The sequence below is a fragment of the Schizosaccharomyces cryophilus genome (assembly GCF_000004155.1).
Source record: "Schizosaccharomyces cryophilus OY26 unplaced genomic scaffold supercont4.6, whole genome shotgun sequence".
In the NCBI taxonomy this organism is placed as follows: Eukaryota; Fungi; Ascomycota; class Schizosaccharomycetes; order Schizosaccharomycetales; family Schizosaccharomycetaceae; genus Schizosaccharomyces; species Schizosaccharomyces cryophilus.
Genome location: NW_013185629.1, coordinates 443,921 through 455,150, shown reverse-complemented (window position 1 = coordinate 455,150; position 11,230 = coordinate 443,921). Strand labels below are relative to the sequence as shown.

Here is an 11,230-nt window from a genome sequence, read left to right as displayed (position 1 = left end):
AAAATTTTCCTGGTTTTAGAATAGATTAGTATTATTTCACTTGTTTGACCACAATATAGTACATTCGCATAATTCTGTTTTGCAAACAAACAGTGTTTTCAACTGAGAGATCTAACGCATTGCAAACCTCTAAAAGGTACGCGATCTTACACTCATAATTTAATTTAACTAATGAAGTAGATATGCAAGGAGATTACGCTACTACACGAAGTTTTCATCAACAGGTTGATTCGTTTTGACCAGCAAATTCTCCCTCGCTGACGATGTAAATGGAGATTGTTATGCCATGTATAATCTCCCATTACAATAAAAAAAACCTAAAATAAATTCATGAATCATTTGTATTTGTTTGATTACTATTACATTTCCAATGGTTTGTTTATGTTAAATCAAGTAACATCAGAAAATAATATACACTTTAGTATGATAAATAAGTAACAGTAATATTACTTCGTCTGACACCGATACTTGAAAATAATCTTAAACATATGTCAGCCCCATTAGTGTTATATCTTGTCCTTGGAACTTTAGGAAGGCTGTTTATTTGGGAATAATGAAATGAATCAACTTTTCGACCACTGATATATGTACCAACTATTGTTTATAGAATTTCTAGTTTGCTAGTCTACTTCCCGTACAACTCTGACTATTAGATATCGGTTAACGAGAGTTAGCGTAATTATTCTAAGATCGAGTACTACTACTCTAGGTGAAATTCACTTGCATGAACTGGCTAACAGTTTACGTTTATTACAGTAAATAGTAGGTTTGCCAAGGGTTGTAAAGGGCTATGGTGTTTGAAAAGTCCTTAAATGATCTTATCAAGGGAATAAGATCCCATAGAGACGATGAAGATAGTTATGTCAACAGTTGCTTATTGGAATGCCGAAAAGAAGTGTCAAGTCAAGATGCAGAAATCAAAGCTGAAGCTGCTTTGAAGCTTGCATATGTTCGTAACTCATATTAAGTGCCCTTACTGACTTATTTAGTTGGAAATGTTTGGAAATGACGTTAGCTGGGCAAGTTTTCAAATCATCGAAGTTATGGCTTCTTCACAGCTTTCTCAAAAACAGAGAGGATATTTGGCTGCGGTGCAATCTTTTAAGCCAACAACTGATGTCCTTATGCTCACAACCAATTTAATAAAAAAGGTCGGATTACTTTCCTCCAACTAAAGTCTTATGCCACATTTTACTAACACATCTCTAGGACATAATGAGCTCAAAAGTTCCAGAAATTACCATAGCAATCAACGGATTATCACATATCTCTACCTATGGGCTAGCACGAGATTTATACCAAGACGTATTGATTCTATTAAATCATTCGGTACCCTATGTACGAAAACGTACAATTATGGTTCTCTATAGACTTTGCTTGCAATATCCTGATGCCATTCCTATTTGTGTTCCAAAGCTCCGAGAGCGATTAGATGATACGGACATCTCAGTCGTTAACGCTTCTGTCAGTGTAATATGTGAGCTGGCTCGCAGAACACCAAAAAACTATTTGGAGTTTGCTCCTGACTTCTTTCATTTATTAACAAATTCTTCTAATAACTGGATGCTTATCAAGCTTGTAAAGTTGTTTGCGTCTTTAACCCCTTATGAACCAAGGCTTGTAAAAAAGCTTGTTCCAGCTTTAACTCAAATTATCGAGACTACGCATGCTATGTCTTTACTGTATGAGTGCATAAACACCATTGTATCTGGAAATATGCTAGCAGGTTATTCTCATTCCGATCGACTTGCTTGGTTGTGTGCAACAAAATTACGTGAGTTTTTTCTAGACTCTGATCAGAATTTGAAATATGTTGCTTTACTTTCATTCAATAAGCTTGCGAATACGCATCAAGAGCTTGTTGCTCAGCAGCTAGATATAATTCTTCAGTGTTTGGTAGACTCCGACACTTCGCTTAGGATGAGAGCATTGGACCTTGTTTGCCAAATAGTTAATGCAGGAAATATTGTTTCTATCGTGAAGACAATAATGCTTCAGTTGGTGGCTTCATCCGAAGACGTTCTTAACGAAGACTCTCGAACCATAACCGCGCATAAGCTTGTTGAAATGACCTCAAAGTCAAACTATGCAGTTATTTCTGATTTTGAATGGCTTCTTAGTGTTTATGTCGATCTTTCACGCATACCAGGAATTCATGTCGGGAAAATTCTGTCATTCCAAATTGTTGACATTTGCGTTCGCGTAAAAGCTCTTAGGCCATTTGCTATTGATTTATTTTCCCAAATAATTACTGACCCTTCTATGATTTTTATGGAAGGGAAGTATAAGGAAAGCTCCTGTGAAGTTTTACCTTCTCTTCTTTGGTGTTTAGGCGAATATGCGGAATATATTGAAGAATATATTGACGTCCTGGATGGACTAGTTCGTCCAACCTCTATCTCTCTTCCAAATAACGTTCAAGCAATACTCATCCAGTCTATTCCTAAAATTTTTTGCCAATGGTGTGTTAACGAGGAAGCGGCCTGGAATACAGAGAAATTGGGTTTAGTGAAATTGTGGGTTACTCGAATTCAACAATTTATGGAGAGCCTGGCACATTCACTTGATATGGAGTCCCAAATTAGGGCTGTTGAATACAGTATTATGTTTGCCCAAATTCAAGAAGTTCTCAATACTGATGATTATTCCGAAATTCTCAGGTTTCAGAAAGGACCTCCTTACATTATTAAAAGCACGGTTTTTAATCTATTCTTTACTGAACCGTTTAACCCAGTCGCTACCAAAGCACAGAAAAGGGTATTGCCTCCTGAAGGTTTGGATTTAGATACTCCCATAAACGGTACTATTGAAGTTCCCAAAAAGTTGATGGATATGATAGACGAAAGCATTCACGTTGAAAGCGCAAGTGCAAGGGATACTATTGGATTATCAGCAAATAGTTCCCCGAATATCCTACGAACAAAAGAATCTATTGCCGTTAGAGATTTGAATAGTCCCTTTTATTTGAATTCAAGTCCATTTAAGGAGGAGGAGAATACTGCAGAAGATGACACCAACGGAATTAACGAAGTTACCGAGAATGATTCTCTCTTTTCAGGCAGCAGGATAATGAAAGGTATTAGATCTGACTTTTTCAAAAATAGCTAACGAATTATAGTTACTAAAAAAAGTCGACGGAGAAAAGTACTCGCTTCACCTATTCAAGGACCTGTTGAGGTTGCTCAAGATGAGATACCGGAAGGAGTTCATTTGTCAGATGAAGATCAATTGGAGCGATCAAAGATTCAGCAAGAAAAGCCCTTGATTTCATTGGACCCAACTTCTTCAGCTGTTAATGATAATGATTATGGTCGAGAGACAAACTCGAACCCTACTATCGCTCCCATAAAAGTTCAGAAAAAGGAGAAGAAGAAAAAGAAAAATGTAAGTCCTGAAGTTGTATTGTACAGAAAAACTAACATAAGGAAAGCAGAATCTTGGAACCAAAGGACAGAAAAAAAAAAGTTCGAACAAAACGTGAAGAGTAAATTGAAGACTTTGATGTTAAGTTACGTATAATGTTTATCCATAATTGTAATGTTTGATCGCTTCGGTTTAATAATAACACCTCATACTCATGTAGCTGTAAATATAGCTGAGTTTGCGAGCTCTTATTTCATGTAGTACATTTACGAGAACCATTAATCTACCCGGAAACCTAAACAATTTTATTATGAAACGAGACGGTCTTAAAAGTGGCTTTTAAGTATGAGTCGTAATGCCATCAGTCTTGACGAAAAAGAAACCATAAAACATATGTTTTTCCTTGCGTGAGGGAAACTTAATTTACATTAACTCTTCTTCTTCTTCTTCTGCTTCTCCTTTTTTATTTTCTGACATGTATTTTTCTTCCATTTCACGTTCGTATCTATCATACTCTTCTTTTCGATCAATCCAGCGTTCTTGAGGCGATACATCCTGTAAAGGATCACCTCCTTGTCTGACAGCATTTGCCCAGATTATATCGCCGCCTATTTCAGTAGACCCAAAGGCATATCCTCCAGCTTGGTCAATTTTTTGAAGCAAATGGAGCATGCTTGCCTTATTTTCGACGGCAAGGACTTCGAAAGATACAAGTCCGAACTCCTCAATCAATTCACACATGGTTTTATTAAGCTCACTATAACGGAGAAGCCGAGGATCACGGTCAAGAAGAGGTGTGAGGTAAGAAAGATCTTGCACATTACTATAGAAGTCTAGGCTCATAGGTAATGTTCCATAAGTTGAAAGCAAGTCGGCTTTTGAAAGAACATTGATGTGAGGTAGATCTAATTGAAGCATGCCTTTCAAGCAAACTAAAAGAGCACTTATATATGCAGCGGGATCAACACAGCAAAACGAGTCAACAAGCTGGACCACCACAGGACGGAAATCAATACGTTTTGATAAGGTGGAAATGATTTTTTGAAGGGAATCATGGTCGGTAAATAGTTCGACTTGTCCAGGACAGTCAAGAATAACGTAAGCATCTTTATGAGATTCCAATTCTTCACATAACCAATCTACATGGTATTCAATAGTCTCCATTGCAAAAATGAGAGCACCGTTAGGTCCTAAGTCATAAGTATTTTGAATGGTCTCGATGTCAATCACTTTCCGAATATCAATCGTACACGGATACCTCATAAAGTCGTTTGCTGGATCTAAATTCACAATGATACATTGTCTGCCAATAGCAGAAAGAAATTGGTGCATACCATAGCAATAAGTTGATTTACCAGAGCCAGGTGGACCCACGACTACTTGACCGAATGGCATCGTAATTGAAGTGTCAGCGACAAGGCTGTTTAGAAGATCAAAGAATTAGTCGAACGCAGAAAAGTATAAGGGACAGACAAAATGGCAGTACTGATGGAAAAGTAGGATGCAACTAAAATAGAATGTATGTAAAGCTCAAAAAGTAGAATTGTTCAACGTAGTTTTTTATAATATCCCTCAGAAAGACGTTTATCAACAGGTAGAGAATAGTCAAAGATTCGTGTTTTCGTAAAGCAAAAATAACCTCTTACTATGAAATTTTATCCTTTCAAAAAAAGAAGAAATTTATACAAACAGGTTTGCTAGATTTAACCGTATACTACTGGCATTTGGTGTAGGAAGAAAAAAGTTGCAGAAAGTCCTCTCACCTCATAACCATACCGATACGACGACTGGAATTAGCTACTCTGAATTTTTTTTTGAACGAGCATCTATAGCTGCTGAATTATTTCCTTTTATTATATAACCAATGTTTAGATTACCAGCCAAAGGTTTTAGAACCGCAATTCAAACAAGCTTACAGAAGCCTGCTTTATGCGAATCTTTCATAAAGGGTCCCGTTAGGAATAGATCTTTTGTTTTCCAAACGTGTGGTAAAGGATTGTTCAGTACTTCCAGTAAAGATGAAAAGCAATCGTATTTTGAAATGTTTGATTTTGATGCTTCAACGTTACAGAAGAATCCCTTTGAATTAGATACTAGAGCGTTACGAGCTAGTTACTTGAAGAAAATAAAAATTCACCATCCAGATGTTGCCAAAGAGGTGGATCCTAACACTTCTCAATCGAAGTCTGCTGAACTTACAAGGGCTTATAATACTCTATTAGCGCCATTGAGCAGGGCCGAATATATTTTGCAACAAAAAGGGATCTCTACAGATTCGGAGAATGTCTCTGATAAGGACCCAGAATTCTTAATGCAAATAATGGATGTTCACGAGGAAATTTCATCCAGCAGGGATTCACCTGAAAGGATTGAACAGTTAATGAGAGAGAACAACATTCGTAAAGACGAAGAAATCTATAAAATTAGTACTGCAATGTCAAAGGCTGATTGGGAATTAGCTGCATTGCATGTCAGTCGACTAAGATACTGGAACACTGTTGACAGAATTCTTCATGAGCTCTGACTTTATTAAGAGAGAATTTCTTTGTTTGCATATGTTTACGTTTCTATTTAATCTATGACTAGTTACCCCATCTTCACATAAACAGCTGTAATGCTTTACGCCTTAAATCGCTCTGAAAAGGCAAAAGGCAAATTTACGCAAAAATCTGTTGTCCTATTTTCAAAATGACAAGCTAAAAAGCTTTTTGAGTGTAATCAATAAAATAAAATAAAATATGAAAACAACATTTGATACTCTGTTAACTAAGAGTTTGACATAGCCTCTACATTGAGAGTATTTATTTCAGTCGAAGGTATATCATGATACGAAGTTCCGTGTCTTTGAAGATCGTAAAGTCTTTTAAATCGGTACTCACAGCCAGGAACTAGACAAGGGAAAAGGCGATTATCTTCGTAACCGTATCCCGTGAGTTGGTTTACAACTTGTTCGACGTTAGAAGAAGTGTGCGATAAATCCACTTTACAGGTGTCTTCAAAGAAAGAAACCGGGGAGTTTGGTCTGCTAGTTTCATTGACTGGAGAGATACTTGATTGAAGGCATGCACTTTTCTCGCTGTGCCTTTGAAGCATATGTTTGTATCCAAACTTTGTTCCGCAGTTGGGGCAAGAGAAAGGTAATGCACCCTCGTGTATCACATGGTTATGCTTCCTCAACGCAGAGCTTCTAGTAAAAGATTTGGAACACCCTTCATAAGAGCACTTAAAAGACTTCCTTTCTTCGAGCGTTGTCATATGAAGCGTAACATGGTGCCGAAGATGAGCCGCGCTACGAAATCGTCTTCCACATAAGGAACAAGTAGGTACGTGAGCTTCGCGAATATGTCCTTGTAGTTGACTCCATTTCTCAAATCCAGGACTATCAATACAAGACTCATGAGGACATTTGTAGGTCACCACTTTTTCGTGAATACGACTGATATGGTTTTGCAGTTTTTGTTTGGTCGAAAATCCTTGAGTACAGCCTGCATGAGTACAAGGGAAAGGAGACGCATGAGTATGTTCATTTGCTATGTGCAATCGAAGCTGTTGATGTTTTACAAACCGTTGTGAACAACCCTCCCATGTACAGACGTATGGTTTAGGTTTCTTGTGGATAACTTCATGCCGTAACAGATGTTGTAACGTATAGAATGAAGAAGAGCATCCTTCATAGGTGCAAGTAAAGGGCTTAATTCTCGTATGAAAACGCTGGTGAGATTTCAAATGAGAACTTCGAAAGAAAGATTTTTCGCATCCTGGATGTTGACAAACATATGGACGCTAAGGTAAGGTTAGAAAAAAGCTCATTAGGAAATTGTCCACAGATCATCCCATATTTATTGAACACTGACTTGGTTACATACCTCATTCGAATGTGTACGAAGATGTTGTTCTAAAAGTGAAGGCCTTGAGTACTGTTTATCACACTCCTCGTATGGACAAGCATAATTTATTTCACTTTCCTTCTCTGGTTTAACTTCGATGTCTATATCCATGTCTGATGCAAATATAAATTACAAGTAAAAATATCCAAATGAAACCCAAATCTATATGATTAAAACCCAAAAATCATGTTATGTGATTAAAATAAATAAAAGGAAGAGAAAGGTCAAAAAGAAAAATTAGCCAATATTTTGATTTTTGACGAGTGGATTCAATTCAAAAGCGCAGTTCAATAAACGCAATTTTTTCAGGACCAGTATAAACAATGAATGATAGTTTTATTTAAAAAAAAAAAGAATGGGTCCTCGGCCCAGCGTTTAACTAAAGACAATTTGTAACGAACAATGAGCTTGGAAGAAATGAAAGATTTGAATATCGTTGTGTTTTCATCATTGAATATGATATCGTTTTAAAAGAAAATGATACAAGAATTATCTGTTTATTTTGACATTTATGGATGGAAAGGTTAATAAATAGATCATAAACATGGAGTTTAAGGGTTCTATAAATGAGCAGATCATAGAGAAAGTTCTATGTAGTCTTAGTCGCTGGAATATTGAAAATGAAAAGCGTATCCGGAAAGAAAGAAAGAAGCATATCATGAGTGTAAGAGGATTGGGAAATAAGTTGTAAGGGAAGTGAATATTCGTAAGTGAAACAATCCATAGTGTAAACAAGAAGTCTTAAATATGGTTGACGAAGCCTCAAAAAGAATTAAGAAGATGCAATACAAGGAAAGAAAGGAAATTGCAATTCATAATAAAGACATGGAAAAATGAATTTTATAATCTAAAGCGGATTCCACGTGCTTCAAGTCTGTCAGTTCCATAACAGATAATAAACAAGTATACAGTAAGTATAAGCAATCCTTTAACGTTACTACTATGTAATGTGTCAAAGGTAAGATTTACTAAACCAGTAAGAATATTTCCCTAAAAAAAAGTTAGTAACAGAAAGAGAAGTAAACAATAAAGGTGACAGGAGGAGTGGAACCAGAGAAGAGAGAAGGACGGATAGAATAGGATAGACTTACCAAGAGAAAGACGAGAAGTCCATTATTGTTTGCACTTTCCAAGATTACAGGAACACGCTCCGAATAAGGAAAAGATGGAGGGAAAATGTAAGCATCGTACAATAAATATAGGCATAGAAAAAACAAATTTGCAAAAGCGACTACAGTGACATAAGGTGTGTTTGCCAGCCTGCGGGAGATCCCATTTGTAAAGAAATCAGAAACAAAGTATAAAGATATCAGAGAAACCAACGGAAAAAAGAGTTTTTGGAATCGTTTCCATGATTCTGCACGAGTATACATTCGTGGTCGATCAACTAATAATATACTTCCAGCATGCATTCCGTATAAGAAAATTGAGGTATACCCCAATAAGGATGCAATTCCTTCTTTGTTTTGAGAAAAAATGTCTGTACGGGGAGCCGATAACACCCATCTTTGGAACGGTGTACAAACCAACAAAAAATGATGGAGTACAGTCACTGATGTAGCAAGATAAAAGTATGAAAGCTTAGAAAGAGATTTCCTGAGTATAAATATTGTAATTGACATAAAGCTAAGCGTAAAGAAAAAGTTCCAATGGACGCCATATTCTGTGACATGTTCTTGATACTCGATTCCTTTCGTCAAAAAGATCCGAAAGATTCCTAGCAAAAACAAAATAAAAGCGTTCAGGAGTACTTTCTTAAATGCTCCGGGTTGTTTGATATCATTTTTCCGACCAGCAACGGTTCCAGAGGAGAACATAAAAGAACCTACACCCAAATCCATGAGAGAGATTCCCCAAGTTTCCACCTTTGCATGCTTTCTTGGAAAGAAAGGAAAGTCTACTGCAAGGATGCAAGTGACAGTCGCAAGCATCATCTGTGAGCGATAAAATGTTACTGAAGCGATACGATGATCATAGTCAGCGGTGTCAGTGGTTTGCTGTCCTTTGTTGTTACGGATTCTCTTTAAGTAATTCCAATTGATTGGACTGGAGTAATGAAGAAACACAGAAGGGACAAAGAAAGCTATAGTTAAAAGCAAAGGATGAATGTTTGACGATATATGTATAGCAAACAGAGGAACAAGCCCAAAAATAAAGAATTCAGAAAGAAATCTTGCTAATCCCTTTTCAGGAAATATTTTCCGTACCTTCATCGAAGACCACAGCACACAGCAAGCAAGTCCGATGCATATCATGACAGTCGTCTCAAGGACACTACAACCGGTCGTATTTGATACAAACAACTCTTTTTCTAATTTTCGAGACATTTTTCTTATCTAAAGATCCATAAAAACAGGTGAAAATCTCTCCTTTTTAGAGTATAGCAGCATCTATAGTTGCACTGGTGGAAAGTAAAGCAAATCTGGTAGAGGATGACACAACGTAAACAATCGCTTAGCAGTGGTAGATTGGGTCTATAAAGAAGGTTTCGATCATCAACAGTAAAAAAACAAAAAAAAGTAAATAAAACGAATAGAAGAATAATATCAGGAAGAAATGTTCCTAAATGAAGCAATCTCTTAAAATTACTTTTACGCAAAGAATCAGATGTTACTTGCTGATGATGCCCTAGGTGACATGGTTTGTTTACGTTGAAAAAGATTGGAAACAATGCAGAGCGGATTGCTTCTAAGTTGAATGGGCACTACCGCTAACTAGCTTTAAAATGTTTAAACATGGTTGATAAAATTCTTTTGAAAAGCAGCATGATGTATCTCGTATGAGAAAATTCTAATAGCAAACTTATCCATGGTTTAGAGGAAACACATCTTGGGTCTCAACATTTGTTATGTTATTGGAAAAATTCTACGATATTTAATGATTACAAAGGAAAAAAAAGTGCAATTGAAATCTCCTTGATGAAATGAAATTATAAACAAGCTGTAGCTATGAACGAGACTTTACTGAAACCACTTTTGCCTCCCCCCAAAAAAGACAGAAATAGTAAAGCTAAATTAGATAAAAAATATTTAATAAAAAAACAGAAAAAGAAAAAAGTAAAAAGAATCAAATTACGCTTCTACTAACCAAACGACTTGTTTGTTTACTGCTGTTTTCCACCCACACCTCGTTATGATTATACCTATAAGCTTATGAACATCTTCAGCAACCAATAGGGTAGGGTTTATAGGAAACAGTCACAAAGGGAAACATTGCATCCGACTAGTTGTTTGGAAAAGGGTGCCTTGACCTCTGCCAACACAGAAAACTAACAAGAATGGCTACCGAGCTTGTCGTTCAAAGTGAGCGTGCTTATCAAAAGCAACCCCATATCTTCCAAAATGCCAAGAAGGGTGCCGGTCGCCGTTGGTACAAGGATGTCGGTTTGGGTTTCAAGACCCCTTCTGAGGCTATCTATGGTCAATACATTGACAAGAAGTGTCCCTTCGTTGGTGAAGTTTCCATTCGTGGCCGTATCTTGACCGGTACTGTCGTTTCTACCAAGATGCACCGTACCATCATCATCCGTCGTGAATACTTGCACTTTATCCCCAAGTATAACCGTTATGAGAAGCGTCACAAGAACGTTGCTGCCCACGTCTCTCCTGCTTTCCGTCTTAACGAGGGTGATGTCGTTACTGTTGGTCAATGCCGCCCCTTGAGTAAGACTGTTCGCTTCAACGTTCTCCGTGTTGTCAAACACACCGAGGGCTCTAAGCAATTCGGCAAGTTCTAAGTAGACCTAGTCCCATGCTAGTTGTGTTACAATAAAAAACGTGCTTTTTATTGCCTATGGATATCTCTAGAGAGAAGAGAAAATCAAATTTCATTTTTTGTCTTTTTTTTCGTATAGTGAAGAATCCTGGTTGGTTGTTTGTCTCCAAACAACTTGAACCTGAAAGGTTCTTTGCTATGATTTTAACCCCTAAAATGAATCTTACTGTATTATTTTATATATCTGTAATTATACACGCACCTAT

The 11,230-nt window shown here is 36.9% G+C and overlaps 7 protein-coding genes across 7 annotated transcripts; 4 read left to right on the top strand and 3 right to left on the bottom strand.

Moving 5' to 3' along the window:
* Positions 1 to 719: 719 nt before the first annotated feature.
* SPOG_01076 (AP-3 adaptor complex subunit Apl5) lies at positions 720 to 3,606 on the top strand. The gene is made up of 5 exons (XM_013169347.1): positions 720 to 949; positions 990 to 1,151; positions 1,210 to 3,076; positions 3,119 to 3,384; positions 3,431 to 3,606. Exons 1-5 carry the CDS (start codon positions 791 to 793, stop codon positions 3,479 to 3,481), a joined length of 2,505 nt encoding a protein of 834 aa, XP_013024801.1. The 5' UTR covers positions 720 to 790; the 3' UTR covers positions 3,482 to 3,606.
* Positions 3,550 to 5,120, bottom strand: SPOG_01075 (ATP binding protein). The gene has a single exon (XM_013169346.1). It carries the CDS (start codon positions 4,756 to 4,758, stop codon positions 3,787 to 3,789), a length of 972 nt encoding a protein of 323 aa, XP_013024800.1. The 5' UTR covers positions 4,759 to 5,120; the 3' UTR covers positions 3,550 to 3,786.
* Positions 5,005 to 6,126, top strand: SPOG_01074 (DNAJ domain-containing protein Jac1). Its single transcript, XM_013169345.1, has one exon. The coding sequence runs from the start codon at positions 5,228 to 5,230 to the stop codon at positions 5,885 to 5,887; it is 660 nt and encodes a 219-aa protein (XP_013024799.1). The 5' UTR covers positions 5,005 to 5,227; the 3' UTR covers positions 5,888 to 6,126.
* SPOG_01073 (RNA polymerase III transcription factor tfiiia) lies at positions 5,885 to 7,602 on the bottom strand. The gene is made up of 2 exons (XM_013169344.1): positions 7,230 to 7,602; positions 5,885 to 7,146 (listed from the first exon to the last, which is right to left on the bottom strand). Exons 1-2 carry the CDS (start codon positions 7,359 to 7,361, stop codon positions 6,130 to 6,132), a joined length of 1,149 nt encoding a protein of 382 aa, XP_013024798.1. The 5' UTR covers positions 7,362 to 7,602; the 3' UTR covers positions 5,885 to 6,129.
* A 100-nt stretch (positions 7,603 to 7,702) lies between these two features.
* SPOG_01071 (pig-W) lies at positions 7,703 to 9,682 on the bottom strand. Its single transcript, XM_013169342.1, has 2 exons — positions 8,342 to 9,682; positions 7,703 to 8,240 (listed from the first exon to the last, which is right to left on the bottom strand). The coding sequence occupies exons 1-2, from the start codon at positions 9,575 to 9,577 to the stop codon at positions 8,091 to 8,093; spliced, it is 1,386 nt and encodes a 461-aa protein (XP_013024796.1). The 5' UTR covers positions 9,578 to 9,682; the 3' UTR covers positions 7,703 to 8,090.
* On the top strand, positions 7,795 to 8,087 carry SPOG_01072 (uncharacterized protein; the record flags this gene model as incomplete). The annotated part of the gene is made up of 2 exons (XM_013169343.1): positions 7,795 to 7,914; positions 7,977 to 8,087. 2 exons carry the CDS (start codon positions 7,795 to 7,797, stop codon positions 8,085 to 8,087), a joined length of 231 nt encoding a protein of 76 aa, XP_013024797.1.
* A 710-nt stretch (positions 9,683 to 10,392) lies between the features above and the next one.
* SPOG_01070 (40S ribosomal protein S11) lies at positions 10,393 to 11,142 on the top strand. The gene has a single exon (XM_013169341.1). It carries the CDS (start codon positions 10,528 to 10,530, stop codon positions 10,984 to 10,986), a length of 459 nt encoding a protein of 152 aa, XP_013024795.1. The 5' UTR covers positions 10,393 to 10,527; the 3' UTR covers positions 10,987 to 11,142.
* The last annotated feature ends 88 nt before the right edge of the window (positions 11,143 to 11,230 follow it).

What these genes read in the sequence shown, in the direction of transcription:
- SPOG_01074 (XM_013169345.1), top strand. Translation starts at nt 5,228, where the DNA reads ATGTTTAGATTACCAGCCAAAGGTTTTAGAACCGCAATTCAAACAAGC.
- SPOG_01073 (XM_013169344.1), bottom strand. Translation starts at nt 7,361, where the DNA reads ATGGATATAGACATCGAAGTTAAACCAGAGAAGGAAAGTGAAATAAAT. An exon ending in TTCGTACACATTCGAATGAG is followed by an intron (nt 7,147 to 7,229) that starts GTATGTAACCAA and finishes ACCTTACCTTAG; the next exon opens with CGTCCATATGTTTGTCAACA.
- SPOG_01076 (XM_013169347.1), top strand. Translation starts at nt 791, where the DNA reads ATGGTGTTTGAAAAGTCCTTAAATGATCTTATCAAGGGAATAAGATCC. An exon ending in CAACCAATTTAATAAAAAAG is followed by an intron (nt 1,152 to 1,209) that starts GTCGGATTACTT and finishes ACACATCTCTAG; the next exon opens with GACATAATGAGCTCAAAAGT. An exon ending in AGAAGAAGAAAAAGAAAAAT is followed by an intron (nt 3,385 to 3,430) that starts GTAAGTCCTGAA and finishes ACATAAGGAAAG; the next exon opens with CAGAATCTTGGAACCAAAGG.
- SPOG_01070 (XM_013169341.1), top strand. Translation starts at nt 10,528, where the DNA reads ATGGCTACCGAGCTTGTCGTTCAAAGTGAGCGTGCTTATCAAAAGCAA.
- SPOG_01075 (XM_013169346.1), bottom strand. Translation starts at nt 4,758, where the DNA reads ATGCCATTCGGTCAAGTAGTCGTGGGTCCACCTGGCTCTGGTAAATCA.
- SPOG_01071 (XM_013169342.1), bottom strand. Translation starts at nt 9,577, where the DNA reads ATGTCTCGAAAATTAGAAAAAGAGTTGTTTGTATCAAATACGACCGGT. An exon ending in GACTTCTCGTCTTTCTCTTG is followed by an intron (nt 8,241 to 8,341) that starts GTAAGTCTATCC and finishes ACTTTTTTTTAG; the next exon opens with GGAAATATTCTTACTGGTTT.